At 30.4% G+C, this 22,433-nt stretch overlaps 1 protein-coding gene across 1 annotated transcript; it reads right to left on the bottom strand.

The window, feature by feature from the left end:
- Nucleotides 1–18,971: 18,971 nt before the first annotated feature.
- On the bottom strand, nt 18,972–20,811 carry LOC128183374 (uncharacterized). The gene is made up of 6 exons (XM_052852362.1): nt 20,642–20,811; nt 20,315–20,531; nt 20,078–20,185; nt 19,770–19,950; nt 19,508–19,611; nt 18,972–19,387 (listed from the first exon to the last, which is right to left on the bottom strand). Exons 1-6 carry the CDS (start codon nt 20,693–20,695, stop codon nt 19,077–19,079), a joined length of 975 nt encoding a protein of 324 aa, XP_052708322.1. The 5' UTR covers nt 20,696–20,811; the 3' UTR covers nt 18,972–19,076.
- Between the last annotated feature and the right edge of the window lie 1,622 nt (nt 20,812–22,433).

Below are 22,433 nucleotides of genomic sequence, written 5' to 3'. Positions count from 1 at the left end.
GGCAACGTTATACAAACAAAGTGTTGAAGACTTGATTATGACGTCAAAACATAGTGACGTAAAAACGTTATACAATGCATAAAAAGAGATAACACAATTACCGGTATAATGATAAAAGTCCATACAAATTAAGATGACGAAACAATGTTTTTAATGAAAAAAAAACTTTCATACAGATTAAAAAAATTGGTGAAAATTTGAATCATACCTTCATCATAAGCTATACATCCAGTAGTTGCATTACATAATGGCTCGCTACAATTACATTGTGCCATACACTCTTCTCCATAGTAAGGATACATACATTTTGCTCTACAGTATCTTCCAAAGTACCCAGTTAAGCATCTTGTATGATCTACTTAATATTAAATTTAAAACAAAAAATGAAAAATAATTTCAAAGATTAATTCCTTATTATATCTAAATGATTATACATGTTATAATGCTATCATTACATGTAACAAAGGGTTAATTAATACAAATTTTCAAATCATTTGTAATGTATCTATTATTTTTTTCTAATAGAAACGATTAAAACACCTTGATTATTCTCTCTTTATTCTTCCACCCAATAGAAGCAGTTTATACAAATATATGCATATAACCTGTGGTAATTTGTTGATGTTCTGTTGATATATCACACAAATCTTTGCTACAGTTACATGTCCTTGGACAGTCGCTTCCTTGGTGAGGATAAGGACACACCGATGTACAATTTATTTCACTGTAATCTGGCATACAGGCTAAAATAAAATATATTTATTACCTAATCAAAGGGATTTTGTTGTTCTATTACATATTAAATATTTGCGTCTATTTTGAACTGCCGGTCAATAGACTGCGATCTATTAGACCGCCGGTCAATAGACTTCGATCTATTGGACCGCCGGTCAATAGACTGCGATCTATTGGACCGCCGGTCAATAGATTGCGATCTATTGGACCGACAACGTATTTAAGAACGCGGGTATGTTAATGTTACATCCTTTCGATAGTTCTCATGGAATGTATATTACTTTACATAAACGCTGTTTTTAGTACTTGGTGAAACCAAATTCAATGTTATCAAAATGGAGTATCAAATAATCAATAGTTTTAAAACCTCATATAAGGTAAAAGTCTACATGTATTTAAAATCTAATGGGTTGAAGATTCCCCCTTCTTTGTGTAAACTAATATTAAATTGAGATGTTGTAATGCATGCAACAGGTTTTGTGCATGTAAAAGATGAAAAAAAAATCTTAATATATTGCATAATGGCACGAAAATCATCTGCAATATGCAAATTGTAAACCCCGAAAACTAAAAAAGGAATTAGGTAATAAAACAATTATTTAACGCTTGAACAGTCAATAGACCAGAATTTTTTCCCTTGGTGCAGGGAGCAGCTCAGTATGATCTATTGCCCTCGGCCGTTGGCCTCGGGCAATAGATCATACTGAGCTGTTCCCTGCACCTCGGGAAAAATATTCTGGTCTATTGACTGCTAAAGCATTAAATAATTGTATAATATTTCTTTTTTGATTATTTATACTGTGTGATATTACCTTTCACTCATTTTGGATTTATATATATATAAATATAGATAGATAGATAGATAGATAGATAGATAGATAGATAGATAGATAGATATATGTATACTGTTCTATCGTGCGTTAATTCTATCCTATCGTGCGTGTATACTGTTCTATCGTGCGTTAATCCTATCCTATCTGCGTTAATCCTATCAGGTTTATCGTTTAATTTCAACAATTCTTCCGTTTATCCTATCGTGTTAATCGTTTCGTGCCTTTTCATAAGCAAGTAAATTTATTACTAAGTTGCAACTCGTTCGGTGCGCCGTATACGAATATTTATCGAACAAAAATTGTAAAATCCTATCCAACATTCCGTCAGGATACTAATTTTTAAATTTTTTAGATCAAAATTAACCAATATTATATGTAAATCATATATGTTAAAATTGAAAATGAAAAATGAAGTTCTTAGGAACAAGGTAACATATTTACCTGTATATCGAATATATTAAATCGTACGCAGAGTGTATACCTGCGTAAACATTAACTTTTATGCAATATAATTTTGTTGCATCATATTTTACAGAAACAAAACTATTTATGATATAATTTATATTTATTAAAACCCACGTTCTATTAGAACCCGTTATTTTCCGTTTGATATTTGATTTCAGGCTGAAATGTTCTCGGCAATCAGCTAGGGTGTGTGGTAATGAAAATAATGTCAACAAATCGTACGCGGAATGTGTATCTGCGTAAATATTTATTTAACTTGTCTGTAATAATTCGTTTTTAATGCATCATTTTCTTATACAGAAAGAAATGTACTTATGATAGATTTTATATATACTTTATACAAGAGTTGGATTTATATAACTAAACCCGATATTGAAAATATGCGTGATCATAATTGAATAGTCTCTGAACTAATGTAATACGGTTTAAATTATCACTTCCTCCCATCTCTTTAATTTTATAAAACTAACAATTTATTGTTTATCTCTATTCAAAACGTAATTTACATTAATTATATGTTTAAAAAGAATATTAGATATGTCCTGACTTTAACATCAATAAGTACCATGAAAGGAAATAATACGCTTTCCTTGTTTATCTAAAAATATAACAATTCTAACAATATTTCCTTGTGATAGATAATAGAGAATACTGATGAAAATTTGTTTTTAAAATCACGAAAACAACTTTATGCATTATCATGAATAATGAATTATGAATAATGTGGTTGATGGACGTGACATCATATACAAAATGTATCGTGTCATAAGCGAATAAATGACATTTAACTTGCTTAAAAGATATAATTAATGAAATATGGAGAAAAAAATATAACTTAAATACATTTAAAATCAAATTGATATTAATACATTCCATTTACTGAATGGAAATAACTCCCAGATTGACAATTCTAAATTTCTTATTTCTAAAACGGAAAAAAAATACTAAATCAGTATGAGCTAAATACAAATTTATGATTCGTATTATGCATACTAACAAATCTCCAATAATCAAGACTCCAAAGGCCAATACGGACAATAAAAATATGAAATTGCTACCTTAATTCCTAAAAAATAAAAGAGAAAAGCAACGGATTTTGAGAAAAAATACTCACTTGCCGATGAGGAAAGGGTTTTCTGTGTTATTGTCAGACGTGCTCTTGACACGTGTAGCATCTTTGCATTTGTGACATACTCATAGCATTCTTGATCTTAAAAATATAATTATACGATTTGTTGTTTTTTACGATTAAAAGTGGATCAAGCTAGTTTTTATTCAACTATGTTTGATAATATATATATATATATATATATATATATATATATATATATATATATATATATATATATATATATATATACAGACCCTGAAACGTACTACTACACCAAAAAAGCGTGCGACTTTCGTGCAAGAAACGTTTCGTGTAAACCGTTTAGCGTTTCGTGTAAACCGTTTAGCGTTTCGTGTGAATCGTGAAGCGTTTCGTGTAAACCGTTTAGCGTTTCGGGCAAAGCGTGCAGCGTTTCGGGCAAAGCGTGTAAATCGTTTCGAGCAAAGCGTGCGAGAACCGTGTGAAACGTTCATCAGATTTCATTCGGAACTCTCTGACAATTTAAATGTTTCAAAATAGCGCTCGTGTTAAACATTACTTTAAACTGATTGGCAAAACTCCTTTGAGATATTCTCGTGAAATAAATCTATAAGAAATAATATACTTATCTTTTTACAAACTTGAATTAATTTTTAACAAACAAAAGAAAAGTACGCGTATTGAAAGAAGACTAGTTACTGAGACTATTAGGCTGTGTACAACCAGTACACATACATGTAACCTCGGACATCGGGTAAGACCTGCACCTGGCTGAACCTGTCAATCAAACTCTGTGTATTCGTTTTCATTGGATGGTCACGCGTCTCTTTTTTTGTCAATAGCCAATAGAAATTTAATGACTTCAAGGTAGTCGGAATCAGTATTTGATGATGCACACAATTTCAATGATAGATTATTTAACATTAATTTAAACAAAATTAAATGTAAACATAGAAAGAAAATATACTGTTCATTTCTATGAAATGCGGGAAGTAAATTCTTCTGAATCCCGATTAAAAATATTTCTACAAGTTATTATTTTAATTATTTAAACACTGATACCGGAAAACAACAAATAATTTACACACTGAAATTTTCCTACAATGTACATATGCAATTAATTATTATGGGAATCTATATGCATGGTACTTAATTCAATAGATTAATTTATGATAGATATATTGTACGCCGTTATGCAGGGCGCCGGTTATGTTTACGAATATTGAGACAAAAATCTAAATCATTTTTTATTTTTTGTTCTTTCCGAAATCCAAAATAGTAATGACAATTTTCTCTATTGTTGAATCCATTGATTTTTCTCTGTGATATTATGTACGGAACATTTATTTACGCGAATGATTCGACTTAAAAAAAATTAGTTGGTTGTTTTATAGCATTTTTCTAACTTATGTGACTAATTTAATTTTACATAACTTTCAAAATTATCAATGTAAATAATTACAGGTTTATTTACAGTTAGTTTTTTTTACATCGGTATTCTCTGAAACCAATAAGAATATTAATGTGAGAAGAAAAAACAAATCCCGTCGAATACTGAAAAACCAAATTATCAATGTAAATAATTACAGGTTTATTTACAGTTAGTATTTTTACATCGTATTCTCTGAAACCAAGAAAAATATTAATGTGAGAAGAAAAAACAAATCCTGCCGAATACTGAAAAACCGATTTCAGTTTGTAATCAGACGGATTTTATTTTTGGTATTGAATATTGTGTTACGGTAACTTTTTTCTCTGGAATTTTTATTATTTACCGGACTAATAAGAATCATGGATATTTCTTTTGAGCAATAAATATTTTTATAGAAGTAATATTTTTGACTAGTTCTGTGAATAAATAATTTTTTGCTTTAAATATAAGTACCAAATTAATTTAATTAATCAATTCAATACTTATGTACATATATGTTTCTAATATCAGTATTTCAATTATTTCGTGTTTTCTTAAAATTAATTCCTACTAACAGAGTAAGAAGAAAGACAAAGGGTAAAATCCAAGAGGACCCGAATCGATCAGGATAAAAGCGTGTCCAAAGCGTGTGAAAAGCGAGCAAATCGTTTCGTGCGAGAATCGTTTCGTGTAAACCGTTCAGCGTTTCGTGTAAATCGTTTAGCGTTTCGGGCAAAGCGTGCAGCGTTTCGTGTAAACCGTTCAGCGTTTCGTGTGAACCGTTTAGCGAGCGTGTAGCGAGCGTGCAGCGAGCGTGTGGTGTAGTAGTACGTTTCAGGGTCTGTATATATATATATATATATATATATATATATATATATATATATATATATATTATATTTGCATTACAAAAGAAAACTTACAACTATAGCTTTTATTTGAATCGTACATCGAAGGACATTTTTCACATTTAAAAAGATGATTGCGTTGAATTCGCCGTCCCAATGGAGTATATTCTGCGCAAACTTTTCCTACATGAACCAGTTAATGAGTAAAATAATGATTAATAAGAAAACTGGACAAAACTGATTCGAAAAATTATGAATCTACAAGCTGAATAATTGATATGTAGGCATTTAATAATATGTGCTAGCATTCTTACCAACAATCCACACATTTGGAGCACAAACTTCAACTGTTTCATTTCCCCATGCATTGATTACACAGTGATATTCAAACGAAGAACATGAATGTGTCATTTTATTACAACCTTTCCTTGCAGTCTCTTCGTTCCACTCCTTGACAGTATGAGGACACGATTTCACAATTTTATATGTTGCTGATGATTCTATGCATTCACGAGAATTCACAAAATCCTGTAAATGATGATAAGATTATTTTATGTATTTAAAATACGCAATCTCATTGTTTCAAACTAAGTATGCAATGAAAGCGAACACTTTTAGGTTGAAAATGTTTAAATACCAAATAAAGTGTACATCCACATGAAGTTTTAGTAAAACTTAAAATTTTCAAAATATAACTTACCTTGGAAAATGCAAAAATTGTTGAACAAACGAAAACCAAGCAATTAATATTCATCATTTATGTTTCTTGAAGGATCAACTGTTTCATAAAAAAGCAAACTGTTTACAATAATACTAGGATGGATGGTTGTATAAACAGTAAAAGAGCCGCGTCAACAACATATCTCTTCAATCTCTTGGAATGAATTGTACAGCATTTGCAAACTATATGTACGCAGCACAGGTCCGCTTAAAATGTGTAAACTAATACATGTAATAGAGATAACGATTTAATCGTAATTTCAATATTGTTGTAATAGAGTAATATTTTAAAACGGATCAGCATTATGCAGATAACACAAGCAAAGAACATGTATAGAATGATTTAAAATCATTTTAAATGGTAAAGGCAGCCATAAACCTATCTTAACATCACATCATTAGAGTCATCAGAATAAAGGCGTTAGGTGTAAGCTACAAGATATAAACATTCCATACTTTTTTTGATTTTAGGATTGTTAATATAATACGACCTCAACGCTGCTCTAACAAGGACAGTGTTCAATATATAATTTTAGCAGTAACATTAACTGCACTATTAAAAAAAAAGATTTGAGTGTCAAAGACTCATAGATATTAAAAAAAGATGCGTTAGAAATGCATGGTGTCAATTATTGTATCCTTTACTTTTCACGAACTGAATCGTAATTAAAATAATACTTTTAATCTCAACTTTCTTCAGATCATAGGCAATCTGGTTTTATATATCTTAGACATTTCTTCTTTTATCATTTTAATTATCACAGAATATTAAATCAGTGAAAATTTATAAACTTTATGAAAAATTTATCCTGATCGTGATTTGGTTTTAACCCGAGATTGATAAAGTTTTTCGTGTTATGATTTCTGGAAATGCACTTTGCAATTTTAGAATTAAATGTTTAGCTCATAAGACACTTTCATCTTTGATTCATACTAATGTAATGATAATCAGCTATTTTGTGTTAATGTGTGACGTCATACCGCGCGACAGGAAGTGTAGTGTCATCTGCGAGGTTAGAGAGACGCCACGATTCGGAGAGGAAAGACACTGAGGAATCGTCGGTAATTCGGTCATGTCGTGCGGGATCTACAGGTGACTGTGACTGTTGGACAGTTTTCAACTTTCTGTGAACTGTTATCCGTCTGTTATAACTGTGACCTTTCTGCGAAATGTGACTCGTCCGTGCACGCGTACCGTCCCGTCAAACTGCACTGACCTGTCATGTTCCTCCCATTCTATCAGCTGAGTATATGTGAAACTTTGTTAAGATTAAGTGATTCAGTGATTCTGTATTTGCTTATCGTTGTGTGTTTTAATATATATGCAATCTATTAAATGTGTAAACGTTAATCGTTTTGATTGGTGTCTTTTGTAAGTGCCGCTATATTTAGAATTGGGGAAAGCTTTCTTGGCTTTAAAAAAAAAAATGTAGTTTGGTGCACGTTACACTAAGTATTCATTTTGTGTCCTATTTAGAGTGATAAGGGGAAAATACTTTTTTATTTAAGGAGCTACAAACGTTCATAAATTTAATCCTGTGGTTCATACAGGTGTTTCCCTCTAGTACTTTTGAGCTTTTACATAAAAATGCTACTAAGATATTGTATTCATAGCTATAGTAAATCTTAAAATTCAAATCGTATCACTTGTACTTTTGATGGTACTATCAATTTTTTGGAACATAGATAACTAATAATTCAGCCTAATTACATACAGGATGTATGACATGACGAGGAAATCTTATATTATTATTCAATTTACAATACATTTGTTGACATGTTGTTGCAATTGCGTTGCTTCCTACGGAACCCCGTTGATGCCATATAGTAATTTTTTTTATCTGGCAGCCGTCAGATAATTATGTGGCGGCCGCCACAAAATTATCTGGCGGCCGCCAAATAAAATATTGTTCCTAAATGGCACCATCGGGCTTCCGTATCTTCCCAATATAACAAGTATGGAATAAGCTCTCAATTAAGTAGGCTAAATATTTTATTCGAAATAAATCTATACGGATACTGTGATTAACATTAATGCGAATTATTTTGAAGCCGTATTCTAGTATATGTCTGAATCGCAAAAATAATGTTCATTTACATAAGATTTTTACGAAGCTTTCACTGTTTAATTAACATGGTAGTGTGAAACGTTATATTTGGTTACATTTGGCGCATGCCTTATGCAGACAAAACCGCAATCGACAAAAGCTGATAACAAAAAACAAAAACTCTGACAAATTACATGTACCTGACGCACTTTTAGTTTCAAAGCAAGTCCATGTCTAGATTATTTATTTGTAACTTAAACAAGTATTATTGATATATTGCGATGCAATACGTTTCCTATTACATGTATATGTTTATATTTCATAGATAAAAATTTTATCAAACGAATGCATCAAATATGTTTTTTTCATGGGACCGAAAATTCACATAATATTGGGTATAGTATGTATTTATTGAAAAGACATGCCTTTCTAGCCATTACCTCCGATTGTTTGGGAAATATCAAAATAAGCATTCACTGATACTTTCAATAGAAAATGACTTTTAGTATATACGTAGTGTTCAATATTTCCAAATAAGAAAATAAGTACCCATTTATTTCAATATATATTTTATATGAAAGTCCGTGACTTTTAACTTCAATGTATTGTTTCAGTCATTCCATGCATATCTTTAATAATTTTATGCTAAGGTATGGTGTGAGATTTTAATGATATGCTATGAGATTTGTAAGCTATGCTGTGAGATTTGTATGCTATGCTATGAGAAATTCAAATAAAGGGCTTAATGATATGGTATGCTATGTTATGCTATGCTATGCTATGAGATTGGAACAAAAACGCCTCCATAAACAGAAACATTTCACACATTTCGAAGTAAAATGATAAGTAGACAAAGTTTACCACAAAGCGATTATGTCAACATTTATTTTTTTTTCAACTAAAACATTTAAAACCGAGTTAAAATAATAGTGTATGCTATGCAATAGTATGCTATGGTATGATATGACAAATGTGATTCTATGAGATTGTATTTAAGTATGAGATTACAATGTTATGCTGTGAGATTTCTATGCTATGCTTTGAGCTTTCAATGCTATATTATGATATGGTGTATGTTGTAAAAGATATGCTTGAGCCGACTGTAACCGAGTGTTATATGATTAAAAGGTGATTTCCAAAGCATACCATGACATGCCTTTCTTTCTAGATGATATCAGAAGAAAACTATAGATATGTATTTCTAATTCTTTTTAAACAAAATAAGTAAGACGGTGACAGGTAGAAGTCACATCACAATATAGCTTTTGAATTAATGTTTACTTTACTTTTCTAGAGAGTCCTAATCCAGACCTACATTACAAAGATATTATCAAGTCTTAATATCTCTTTTTGTTCATATGTATACGACACAGATCCGTGTATTGTAAATTAGATATGAATAGCCGCTTTTAGTGTACAGGTAAATTCCCATGAGTCAGATACCTGTGTATGAGAACTTGGACAAAGCGTATCGTATATAAAAATATGGAAACTGTATGTGAAAATGGAAATATGTAAATCCGCCACTACCCCTATTCTTTATTATCATTTTAATACATTTCTATTTTCTACAAAATATGAACATGATTTTAAATGTTCAAAATACTTTTACTATTAATGAAAAAATACAAGGGGAATAACCGAATGAAAGTAATCGAAGTGTATGTGAAAGATTGTTTTTGTTATTCTTAACTAAAGCAGATTAAGAGTTTATCAGTATATGGACAGGGTTCAAGACTTCTGTCCTGAAGTTGCATTTGATTCGTTGTTGAAAGCATAATATTTGTATATGGGTTTCAAGGATTATTAATACTACAAAACGTCAACAGACCTTCAATATAACATTTGCTATGTCGCTCAGTGCGTGGAACTATCTTTTTATTTGTGAAGAGGGGTTTTTCCTTTTTAACTTCATCCCAGTTCGAAAAAAACATGGGCTTTACAGTAAAACTCGGTTATAGCGAAGTGGACTGATGGATTTACTTCGTTATATCCGTAATTCGTTATATCCGTATATTTAATTCGTAATTAGACTATAGCCAATTCGCTATATGCATGTTTTCATTCGGCAGACTACATTTTTTGCTAAATGAGGCTTAGAATGAAATAACATTCGGTTGATACTTTAAATAATTGGATTGTGTAATGAAGAATTCATGTGAAAATTGAATTATTCAAACTATCATGTTAAATGGCAATGCATACTTTTTAAACTGTAAAGAAATTCGTTATTCTTCACCTCTTCGGAACTCAAAATCAGTTCGCTATATTTGTAAATTCGTTAAATCCGAATTTGTTATAACCTTAACATTTTGCACATATTTGTTAAGAGTTTTGCCGGGGACTCAAAAAACTTAGCTATATCCAAGATTCTGCTATATCCGTGTTCATACTAAACGAGTTTTACTGTAGATATTTAAAGTGCATTATAGCAGTAACATCAATTTAACGTATGTTGCATAACAAAATTAAAGATATAAATTGTAAGAATAGCGACATCAACCAACCAATCTTGTCGTAATGTTACTGACACTTTACAGTAATATATTCTTAACTGCTATTGCTGATAGAAATTGATTGTTACATAATGTGTCCATCAATTAAGTTTGATGTCTTTTGTGGTAGCTGGGGTTGTTTGAGTTGTTCACTTCGTTAAACATTGATTGGAAACGCCTGCTAGAAACTCCTATTGAACATGATCTATGTATATAATATAAGTAAAGCTAAATTATACTCAACGATCACCCCCTTTTATACTGAAGAAGCAATGTTTGTTTATACTCAAGCTTCATTACCAGTAATCCAGTAAAAGCGGACATATTTCATTTGATCATGAATTTAATTACATAATGTGAATTACACACACAACAATTTTTTTTAAATGGGTTCATTTGCAAAATGATGAAGGGCAAACAATTTACTTTGAATACATGATACCCTTTAACTTGTTTCCTGTGCACTAGCAGATAGTATAAACATATTTCATTCATACAATGGGAGTGTCGTATGGCCTTGAAAAAATGCCAAATGTAGGCTTTAAACCAAGCATTTCATTCGTCATCCATCCAAACATGAACTCAAAATGTTTGAATTTATCTCTTAAAAGTGAAAGTGCAGTTTTCTCTCAATATATATATATATATATATATATATATATATATATATATATATATATATATATATATATATATATATATATATATATATATATATCAATTATAAGACTTTTGTGGAGGGTAAATCTACCTTTCATGTACATGTAAAATAAAATAAAAAATACGTTATACTAAATCCGAGGACAACAGTAAATTGATACTATGATAGTGTTAACACCCATTTGACGAGTTGTTTTCCATGAACAAATGAAACATTCAAATTGTAAGCTTTGCGACATTACTCAACCAAACTTGTGGTAAAATTACTGATACCTAAACGTACCATATTCTTTATATGCTTTTGTTGCAAGATGATGACATTACATGTAATCACAATTGTAATACTGGTATTACATGTAGTAAAGGGTTTCGGCGATGTGGGCTCTGAATTAGAAATTTCCGCATAATCGATAGTCCATATTTCATATAAAACACATGGTTATATACTGACTGTCTTTAAATATGATATATTTAATATCTTTGGACAAAGGTAAGAAAACGTGACAGGAGACAATACTTGCTGAACCCTCTTTACGTTTTCGACCCGCGCCCAAATATCATTTATAGTTCAAGATAGGTATGTATGTTTTGAATCCTGCAGTATGATATTTCAACTGTACTTTCTACGCCTCAAACGAGCTTTGATAGAAAAGGTATGGTGTATATCTGTACTAAAACCATGACACAATTGAGTAAACAGATCAAAAACAACATGAAGTTACCATGTATCTTTACGAGTGAAAACCACACGAGGCTATTTTGGGGCATTAACCGAATATAACTTTGGTTTATTAAGTTTTTTGGTCAATGCATATTTGGTAATTGCAGGATAAAATAAAATTTCAATCGTTTTAGTCTTAATCTGAAGTGTCAAAATATTAAAGAAGTGTGTTCTTGAAAATTGGAACACTATGATTACAGGCCCGATCAGTAACACACGTATTATAATGCACACATGCAAACAAGATGATAAATAACGTACGTTTGATAATATTTGATATCGACTGCACTGTAGAGTGGTCGGTTAACACGTAGACGTTATATATTTGAACTACTTTTTGTAGGATGACTAATCGATGACTAATAGTAGAGATAAAACAAAAAATTGATATCCTCTTCAAAGTCAAGACAAGGAAAAGTGTAAAGTTGTATATGTGTTATCAGCTCAGGTTCAAAACATGACGTCAAGATGGTGCACGTACAGCTAAAAGAAATACCCAAACTTTATATTACGTTGAGTCTGCTGTGCTTTTTTCCTTACATTTAAAAACGGCACTATATTATTTGACATCTTATTTGTTCACATTTGTTAGAGAATTATAAGTTAATTAGGAGTATCATTTTTTTATCGCATGTTTCTTCGTATACAGTATGAAAACCTTGCAAGACAGACGACGTTATTTTTTCTTTTTACCAACAATTTACAGTTATCATGTTTCTTTTGAGCTGGATAATGTCTAATACACAGTTTCCATTACGCCCTGAAAATGTAATACAGTTTTACATATATGTGCAATCAGGTGTTTACATGATTGTTGACATTAGTACCAAAAAAAAAAACCCAATAATACAACCATGCAAACTCTAGATACACATGTATGTACATGTGATTCTCAAGCAAAATATGTTAAACTGTGAGATGTAGAACAATTTTTAGTTTTTGAATAAATGTTTACTTTTCTAGAGATGTGCACAAGCAGAGTTGCATTGCAAAAATATGATTGAGCAAACCTTAATATTTGTTTTCATTTGTATATGACACAGAGCCGTGTATTCTTAAATCTGATAAATAAAACCTCTTCAAGTGTACAGGTAAATCCTCATGAGTCAGCTACTGTGCATAGTAACTGGGTTATAGCTACATGTATTTGTATATAACATTAGGTACACTGAGATTTGCCCATCCGTCACTACCTTTTTTAAATTTTACTTATTATTTTTCTATTTTTTTTTTTGTATTTGTGTTTTTTTTTGTTTTTGTTTTTTTGTTGTTTTTTTTTTTTTTTTTGGGGGGGGGGGGGGGGGAATGGCAAAGATTGGGATACGGAGTGATCTCTTTACATTTACATTTTCTGCAAATCTATTACATGTTTTTGAATATTAAATGAAAAAAATTAACATAATATTGGAAGCAGGTTCTTTTTTTTAATTTGGAAAATTCTTTTATCAATTTCATTTTGCATTATCTTTTACGCAATTATTGTTCGCTAAATAAAACCAATGGTAATCTAAGAGGTTTTCTGAAAAATAGTTTTGCATGTCAAGATGTCATTTGGTACATTATTCCGTGTCATTTGAAAATCAAGGATATATCAATTAAATATTTCTGTATTCGGCAGGTATTTTCTTGCAGTTCATTAATAAATGTACCTTCTTGACTGCTGATTTTTTTCATAGATATGAAAGAAAAAGTGTCCTAACTCTATAAAGAAGCAACGTTTATCAGTACATGATCAAGATTCAGTTTCACGACATCTGATTTCACATTTTGCTTGATTCATTGCATGCACAACAGTGTTTTGAGGATAACTGGTAATGAAGGATGTCGACAAACCTTTCAACATCACTATTGTATTATTCCCCACTGTGTGAGACTTTGTTGTATTTGTGGAAGGATGTTTAACTTCAGCTGTATTCGGTTACATATATGCATTTTATATTTGCAATGCAATGTGTGTCGATAATTTAAATTATTGCTGTTAGGGATTTTATATATGTTTACGTTGTTCACCGAGTTAATCATTGCAAGTTGCTAACAGAAACTACCTTGTAGAAAATCTTATTGTATATATATTTATCTATATAAATAAAGTGCAGCTAAAATGACATCATACGCCTACACTGTATTCCCTTTTGTTATGAAAATGTATTGCTTGTTTAATCATCAGGCTTTTCTACCAGCAATCCCGTGAAAGCAGTCTTTTTTTCAATTATTTCAAGAATTAAATTACAGGTTGTCGATCAAAGACGAACAAGATACCCCTTTAAATGATCCCCTATACATTAGGAGGAGAACTCCCATGGACAAGCAAAATACCCCTTAACTTGTTTGATATGCAATTACACAGTTTGAAATATTTCATTCATAAAACAGGAGTGTCATACGACCTTGAATAAATGCTCAACTAGGCATTTAACCTAGCCAACACGAACTGAAAAAAAATGTAGAATTTTTTCTAAACATCTAAGGAGTGGAGTTTGATATCAATATAACTAGAATATGATACTCCGGTTGAGGGTAAATGAACCTTGCAAGGACATGTAAAAATACTAGAAATACGTTTTACGGAAACAAAGGACCAGCAGTCAATGGATTCTATGATATCAGTATCACCAAGTTATCTTTTCGTGTGTCCATCATAAAATGAAGAATTCAAATTATAAGCGAAATCAGATAAACTAAACTTGATTATTCTAGGACCTGACACTTAACCAGCTTAGATCAACATGGCCTGAATTAAACGGGAGTTTATTAAATCAACTAAAGAGTTTTTTTCTTCGAATGCCATGGGGCATATGCTGATATAGTTGTTTTATTTTTGTAAAGGAAAAACGAAGATATTTTCAATGAGTTTTGATTTATTTGTTTTCTTTGGTTTATTTCAGCCCTGCTAACACGGCTCTGCATGATGTGCTTCTAGTATGATAAACACTAACAGTAAAGCAGCCATTTTAGGGGATTATAGATTCAAATACAAACAGACAATTTCATTTTAAGAAAGACGCCATCAATGTAGAAATTTACGTGTAACAATCAAATTCATTGCAAAAATTATTTCTTTTTTTTTTTTATTTTGTATGTTTAGTTTTGTTGGGTTTTTTTATTTATTTTTTTTATCTATAATTTTGGCAGTGGTTCGTTGTTTCACTGTTTAATCGTTACATGATACATAATATTTTTGGTTTTTTTCTTGGGGGGGGGGGGGGGTTGTGGTTTTTTTTTTTTTGGTTTTTTGTTGGGTTTTTTTGTGTTTTTTTTTTTTTTTTTGCAGAATTATATGTAACTTAGATTCTATACGTTCCATTTATTTCCTTGCAAATCGAAATTGAATAAAATTTAACAATTAACTATCTTGTAAATACAGAGGCTTCTTTCTTACACAAACATTGCAAATGATATTATTCATTTAAGTTTACCCATGCTTTCCATTTCTTTTCAGATTGACATCGTTTGATATATTTAGATCAGCAGAGTGTTCTATCTATACTACTATATAAAAATAATAGAATCGAATTTTTGGTCTTTAATACCGAGAAATCAGAAAAATACTGTCTTGTGTTTTATATATTTTAAACATCATTGGTACGTGAAGATTCCCAATTTGTTTTTATTTTTTCTCAGTTAAGCTTCGTTATTTAATAATCAATGAAAATTCCTCAAAAAATCCCGGATATCACCTGGATTTTTTGGACTTTACAATCTTGCGCTTGCGCAATACATTCACGCTAACGGGATCTTCAGTTTATGTTTCCACACTATCACATCAGCGTGAATAAACTCAGAAATAATAATACAAATACGGGTAAATTTTCATTGGACTTTTGTTATATATTCTATTCATATATATTATTGATTTCCTATGAAAAGAAGTATAAAATAACAAATATACATTTCAACTTAGAACTCACTTTTGTCTTCGTGATGACAGAAATATTTAATTACATGCAAAAAGGTTACATTATATTTGTTAGGAGAGTGAAGATATAATATGTTTTATCATAAAAATGAATAATGTCCTACGGACCCAGTTTTACAAAGAAAATACGTATACGTTGGCGAAAAGGTTTTGAATTCTTTCATTCTATGGATTAAAATTTTTCGTTGAGAGGTATTTGCAGTCTCAAAAAGGTTTGTTGTGATGAATTGACTGTTATTTTCAACGCAACTTCATTAACTTTCTCCAAAATCGTTCCGGAGCGATTCTGCAATTTTCTGCTACATTACCGGTATAAGGGGGGCATTCTAACTGTGGCGAGGGACTTTCCCGAGACACAGTTAGATTATTCAAACTAAGGAAACTGTAGTGAAAATAATAGCATTTTTGTAGGCTTATAGCTTTGTTATGTAAATGTTAATAAAAAGGTGTGTCGATGTACCCATTTCGTAAATGTCCGATATGCAATGTCAACCCGTGCACGCACGGGTCAAAGTCTAGTCTACTTTTTTCAATACATGGCGTGTTTTGTCATTCATGTTTATCACTACTATTCACTTTTGATTTCATTGACAACAAAGATATCATGGTTGGGTGCTATCAGCTGTTTTTATGCATTTTTATTACGATATTCACCTACACAGACTATTCAAATTCATCAAAAAATAAAGTTACGTTTTCGTATTAATTATACTTTGATTTATAGCTGTTTTGTTTATCTAAGGAAACATTTTGGGTACGCTTTAGATATTCTTAAGCTTCATATCAGTACTTAAATCTAAATCTTTCAATTTTAATTTAAAACATTCGTAGTAAGAATAGTTCACTTTTTACTCCATTGCAGTGCATTTAATTTACATTTCCACTAGTTGCAATTATAAGGACTGTGTGTTTCGAAGTGTACGAGGGTTGTTAGAAATGTTCGTGGACAAATTTGAATGTGAGCGGACTATTAATATGATAGCGGTGGAACTTTTCAGGTTTAATCCTGACGTATTTTTTAAGAAATATGTAAATATTTGGGTTTTTAAACGCAGCATGAAAATATACAACTTAAATATTTTGATAAAATATGCTTCACGGTTTCTTCATTTTTTTTCCATTTTATATATTTTGTGCGCATTTTTCCTTAATAAGAAAGTGTATCGTTTCAGCGCATAAATATTAATGATATTTCATATCATTTCACAAAAACCTACGAATATCATTTTGTAAAAGTTTCAATTGAATTGATAAAAATCTGACCGTTTTATCGCCGAATTTGGACGAACAACGCTTGAAAAATGAGTAAAAAACGTTGACATTTGACATTTTGGAGCACCGAGTTTCATTTAATTTTTTGTGCACACAGGAAACTATCCGATGGAGACCATAAGGTATTGTTACCTTTTTAGGACAATGGTTTACAATAAAAATTGCAGAGGTTTGAAGATAGTAGAACAGATATTTTGAACTCTTGCAGCACCTTAATCCCCTATACAGCCCGGATTTAATTTAATTCAGGTAAATACATCATACATGTAGAATGTTATGATTACACATATACATGTAACATACATCAAATAAAAACCCCAGACATTATCACAGCTCTATGCATTTGCAAGTTCATAAGAATCAATTTGTTCAATATTGTTATTATATAGATTACATGACATACAAATGATAATTATTACCTAAGGAGAGCCCCTAAAAGCCTTGTTAAAAAGGTTATTTCCAATGGGGTCTTGCACCTTCATTACCTGCGTGGCAGATATTTTTTTACCTATTAAATGATCTCCGAAATGCCACAAAAGAAATTGTACAAAAACTTGACAACTAATGGTATGAAAGTGCATTTTGTAAATGGGTTAAATGACTTGAAAAGTTTGTGGAACTGAAAGATGATTGCCTTGAATGAGACTAACAGGTTTTACTTTCGGTTGTTTAACGTCATTGACGTCGTGGAAATATGAAATGGTGCTCCGTAAATCTATTTTATGCAAAGTGAAAAACGCTACATCTTTATTTTTTAATATTCAAATTTAAATGATTTTTTGTATACTTATTTTCAATTGGTAGTCATTTAATAAAACATACGCCATCTCACAAAATACACAGTAATTTTGCCGTACATCAATTTGTTTGCGAACTTTTCTAACAACCTCCGAATACAGTGTAATTACCATTGTTTGTATTGTATAGGCTAACAACTTATCATTACTGTTCATAACGATATCTGGTCGAATCACTCTCTGAAAACGATTCATCAAGACTAAATAAATACACGTATCCTATTAAACGAATGTATTTTTTTTAAATGGAAATTCATATCATTATCTATGTCTTTATTTGCAAACCTGTTTTTATTTACATGTAAATTATTGATATATGTAGAAATATTAGACTAGTACATAGTATATTTTTGTGTATTTTTGAGAAAAAAAAATAATATTTTTTTGCAGCCGGTGGTTTGTATACATAGATACATCATCGATATATCCTATTTGAAGGACCTTTAGGATGACTAATACACGATAGACAAGATAAAACCAATGTTTGATATATAGACCAAGGACAAGGATTGGCTTTAAAGGTTGTCTATGCGTTATCAGATCCTTTTAAAAAACTATATTCATAAAGGACGGAAGTGTTTTAAGTGTCTTGATTAACACTGCACGTTCCCCATTGTGTTTTATCTTTTAAGATTAGGTTTCCGCTCCAGTTCAAAATTTCATTTTTGTACATATATAATTTTTTTTTATCTTAATGAACTAAAGGATTAAAAAAAAAGTTGGTACTAAAACATTTTTTTCTTCACAAAGTTGAAAGATGTTGGCAATTTCAAATAGGTCTAATTATCTTGGAAAAGTGTCACCTTAAAAACGGGCCATTTGTACAAAGATTAAGACTTTTGATGGAATCTTTATGTCAAGTTATACCTTTTTGTTTCTATCAAAACATTGATTTTTCTTCAATTGTTTTCAATAATATATCCATATATTATGTCGAAAGCCAGATTGTTATAGGTTTAATTCATTTAATAAGTAGCTGCCATTTAGAGTCAATACAAACATGAATAATAACAATAAATACATAAATAACAGAACATACAAATATTGCATTTAATAGAAAATGTGTCAGCTTGAGAATGCATCTGAATTGGCATTGTCTGAAGATTCATTCAGTTTATAGAACATGTCCTGTATTTGCGTTTCCTTTTCCAGTAAACAATTTTGTACTTCGGGGCCTTCCTCGACATTTCTAATAGCAGATTCTACAAAATAAGTTAATATAAATACGAATGTAATATATCCAACATGTACAATATATACACGTCCATTTTTCACCTCTAAATATCCAATGTTTCTTCTAAATGAATGACGAAGAAGAAAAAAAATAAACGTACCTTGATTTGTCATTTTTGATTCTTCACTTTGTAAAACTATTCCTATAAAGCAAATCACAAGATAAAAGATTTATTTTAAAACATCAAATAAACATTTGGTAGCAATCAACTAGTATTTGACACAAAAGAATTTTGTAAGTTTCGTTAAAATCAAATACTTACTTTTAAAATGAGAGCAAATTTTATTTGCCCATGATCGTTGTTTAACTGTGAAAACAATTATTATGCCAGCTAAACCGATGACCACACACACACTAATGATGATGCTAAAAACATAAATACATTTTGTTGATTAGATAATATCTGAATCAATAACAACACAGTTAAAAATTAATAAAATAATTGAATTATTTTAATGTTTTGCAAAGTCTCTTAATTACGCCATTATTATAATGGGCATTTTTTTTTTATAGATTTTACTTACATATGACTCGGTGTATTTTGGTTATCAATATTTTGAACTAGTCGTACTGAAATCTCCATAGGAGTTACTGATGTAGATTGGTTAACTTTTCCTTCAGTTGATTCGACTGATATCGATTCGGTTGTCAGTTGTGTTGTATGTGATGTTTTTGCATTTTTGACGTGCTCATAACATTCTTGATCTGTTAGAAGAGCAATATGATTTCTGGAATTTCAGGTCATTAAGAGAATATTTATGAATAAAGATACTTAAACTGATTAAACAAATGTCATTGCGTTTTTAATTTTTCATAAACATATACAACTTACATTTGAAAGTTTCATTTGAAAAGTAATGAGACGGGCAGTTTTTGCATGGTACAATTCCGTTGCGTTGAATTCTTTTCCCGCCTTGACTATATTCAGCACAATTATTTCCTGCAGAAAACAGTTAGTTAAATAATTACATAAAAAATGTCATGCTTTAAAAAATACGAAATTACTTCATGCAACTGAAATGATATGCATATATTTGATGATTTATTCGTCGAGTACTTTCATTCTTACCAACAATTTGCAGTTTGGGGGCACATACTTCAATTGTTTCATTTCCCCATGCATTAATTACGCAGTGGTATTCAAGTGATGAACAAAAGGGTGCCATTTGTTCACAGCCTTTCCTTGCAGCTGCTTTGATCCATTCCTTGTGGTTTTGCGGACATGATTTCACTATTTGTGCTGTTGCTGCTGAGTTGTCGTTGCATTTATTAGAATTCACAAAAACCTACAAAATGAAGTTTTTAAGAAAGTTAACATTCATGTTTTAACACTGAGATAACAAAAGATGAAAGAAGTCAACAAAAGAAAGAATTATTTTTTTTAATCAAAACTTACCTTAGAAAATGCAATTAATGTCAAACAAACAAAAACCAATCTATAAAGTTCCATATCTTGTTTGTATTTAGTAATTAATCGTAAACAAACGAATAGAGAATGTCTTTAAACTCAACTGTCAGTTGGTTATAAATAATCTTAAATGCCGCATCAACAATTTATCACTTCACTGTCTCGAGCTAAAATGAATCGTGCAGCAATTGCAGCCTAAATATATGCGACAAAGATCCGCTTCAAGCGTATCAACTAATTTTAGATCTAAAATTTAAAGGTTATTTCCCAAATGCGGTAATAGACAGGTATTTTCATAACAGCCACATTGTGTAGATAACAGACGTACAAAAGGTGTTTAAATCAACGTATTTTTTTAAAATGGTAATTTTGCATATTATACCTTATTTAAGATAATATAGCCCTTACAAAATCTAACACAATATTGATTTTTTTTATCTTTTAGCAATGCATGTAGTTACCTTCTTTAAATTTCTCCTTTGATGCATTTTTGCTGATTCAATAATTATGATTAATGAATGTTTTGGTTTTATTTAACTATGGCTGAAAGAGTATAATATCTCTTAGTTTATAGTCACACTAGCATACTTTTGAGGCAGTCTTTGAACATAAGAGCAAAGTTTATTAAATATATCATTTTATCTGATCATCTAGTACGACAGTAAACATATTTTTACCATCATTTTGAGCATAACATCAAATAAAAAACAAGGTAAAGTTATTGACAACTTTACAAAATTATACAATACAATATTATGATTTTTAGTGTTTAGAAATAGGTGTTCAAGTATATTGCGTAATACATTTGTTAGTGATATCATGTTTGTTTTTTATAAATTCCAAAAGTTTACAATCATCATCAAAAAGTCTTACACAACTTTTACTCCTTCTTCATGCCGGAGTTTAAAAAAAGGCTGGTTTGTCTGCATCTTTTATACTGTACTGTATTAGGATTATGCCAAATTGAAATATACATTATTCAAAGAAGTTTAAATGAATTTATACAAAAAGTCCAGAAGATAAAAATGTTTATAGCAAAAAATATCCACACAGTTATCTTTTAATCGAAAAACATCTGAGAGATGTGATTAAATTTCTTAGACTAGAGTATAAAATATTATAATTTGTTCTTATTAACTGAAAGTAGTGCTTCCTTTGAAGTAATAAAGAAATGCCAGCTAAATTTCTAATTTCCTATCGTAAAATTTTAATTTACTGCACAGTAACCATCAGACTATGCTTTAAAATCAATATGTTAATTATAACTTTGTAGTCAAAGCCAAAAAAAAATCACTGAAGTAAAATTGCATCAATGTCGACCTGTACAAAACTGTGTTAAAATCTAGTGGATAAAACGGTATCCTGATACAAATTAGATATTTACAATTCACATTTTTTTAATTTTAAATTTAAATAAAGCATGCATAATTATCACAGCATCGAATTTTGAATAAATTAAATTCTAAACATATAGCCTTTTCTGTTATTAATTTAAGTACACGTTGCCGATCAAGAATGTATTATATAATTAATTTCACATAAACAAAAACAAAAAACAAAACAAAACTATTTATTTGCCTTCTTGGTTCTTGAGTTAAATCGAGAGACGTGTATGATTGCCTTGTCAATATTCAGAGATTTACAAGCTGACAAGTTTTTCAGACTATTCAATTTATTGTTTGTACGGGCGAATCTTTCTTTCTCTATTGCAGTTACTGTAACATTAAACGCTAAGCATGACTCATGTCTGTAACCGTGAAAAGTATATGTCACTCGTTGA

Source organism: Crassostrea angulata, chromosome 5, assembly GCF_025612915.1.
Source record: "Crassostrea angulata isolate pt1a10 chromosome 5, ASM2561291v2, whole genome shotgun sequence".
Classification (NCBI taxonomy): Eukaryota; Metazoa; Mollusca; class Bivalvia; order Ostreida; family Ostreidae; genus Magallana; species Magallana angulata.
Note: the sequence above shows the minus strand (reverse complement) of the source record. Positions and strands in the feature narration are given on the sequence as shown.

Bases quoted from the DNA above. Each gene is read 5' to 3' on its own strand.
- LOC128183374 (XM_052852362.1), bottom strand. From the start codon at position 20,695: ATGGAACTTTATAGATTGGTTTTTGTTTGTTTGACATTAATTGCATTT. The intron at 19,951-20,077 runs GTAAGTTGTATA...CTCTTCTAACAG, and splicing joins TTCAAATGAAACTTTCAAAT to ATCAAGAATGTTATGAGCAC. The intron at 19,612-19,769 runs GTAAGTAAAATC...TTATGTTTTTAG, and splicing joins CAAAATACACCGAGTCATAT to CATCATCATTAGTGTGTGTG.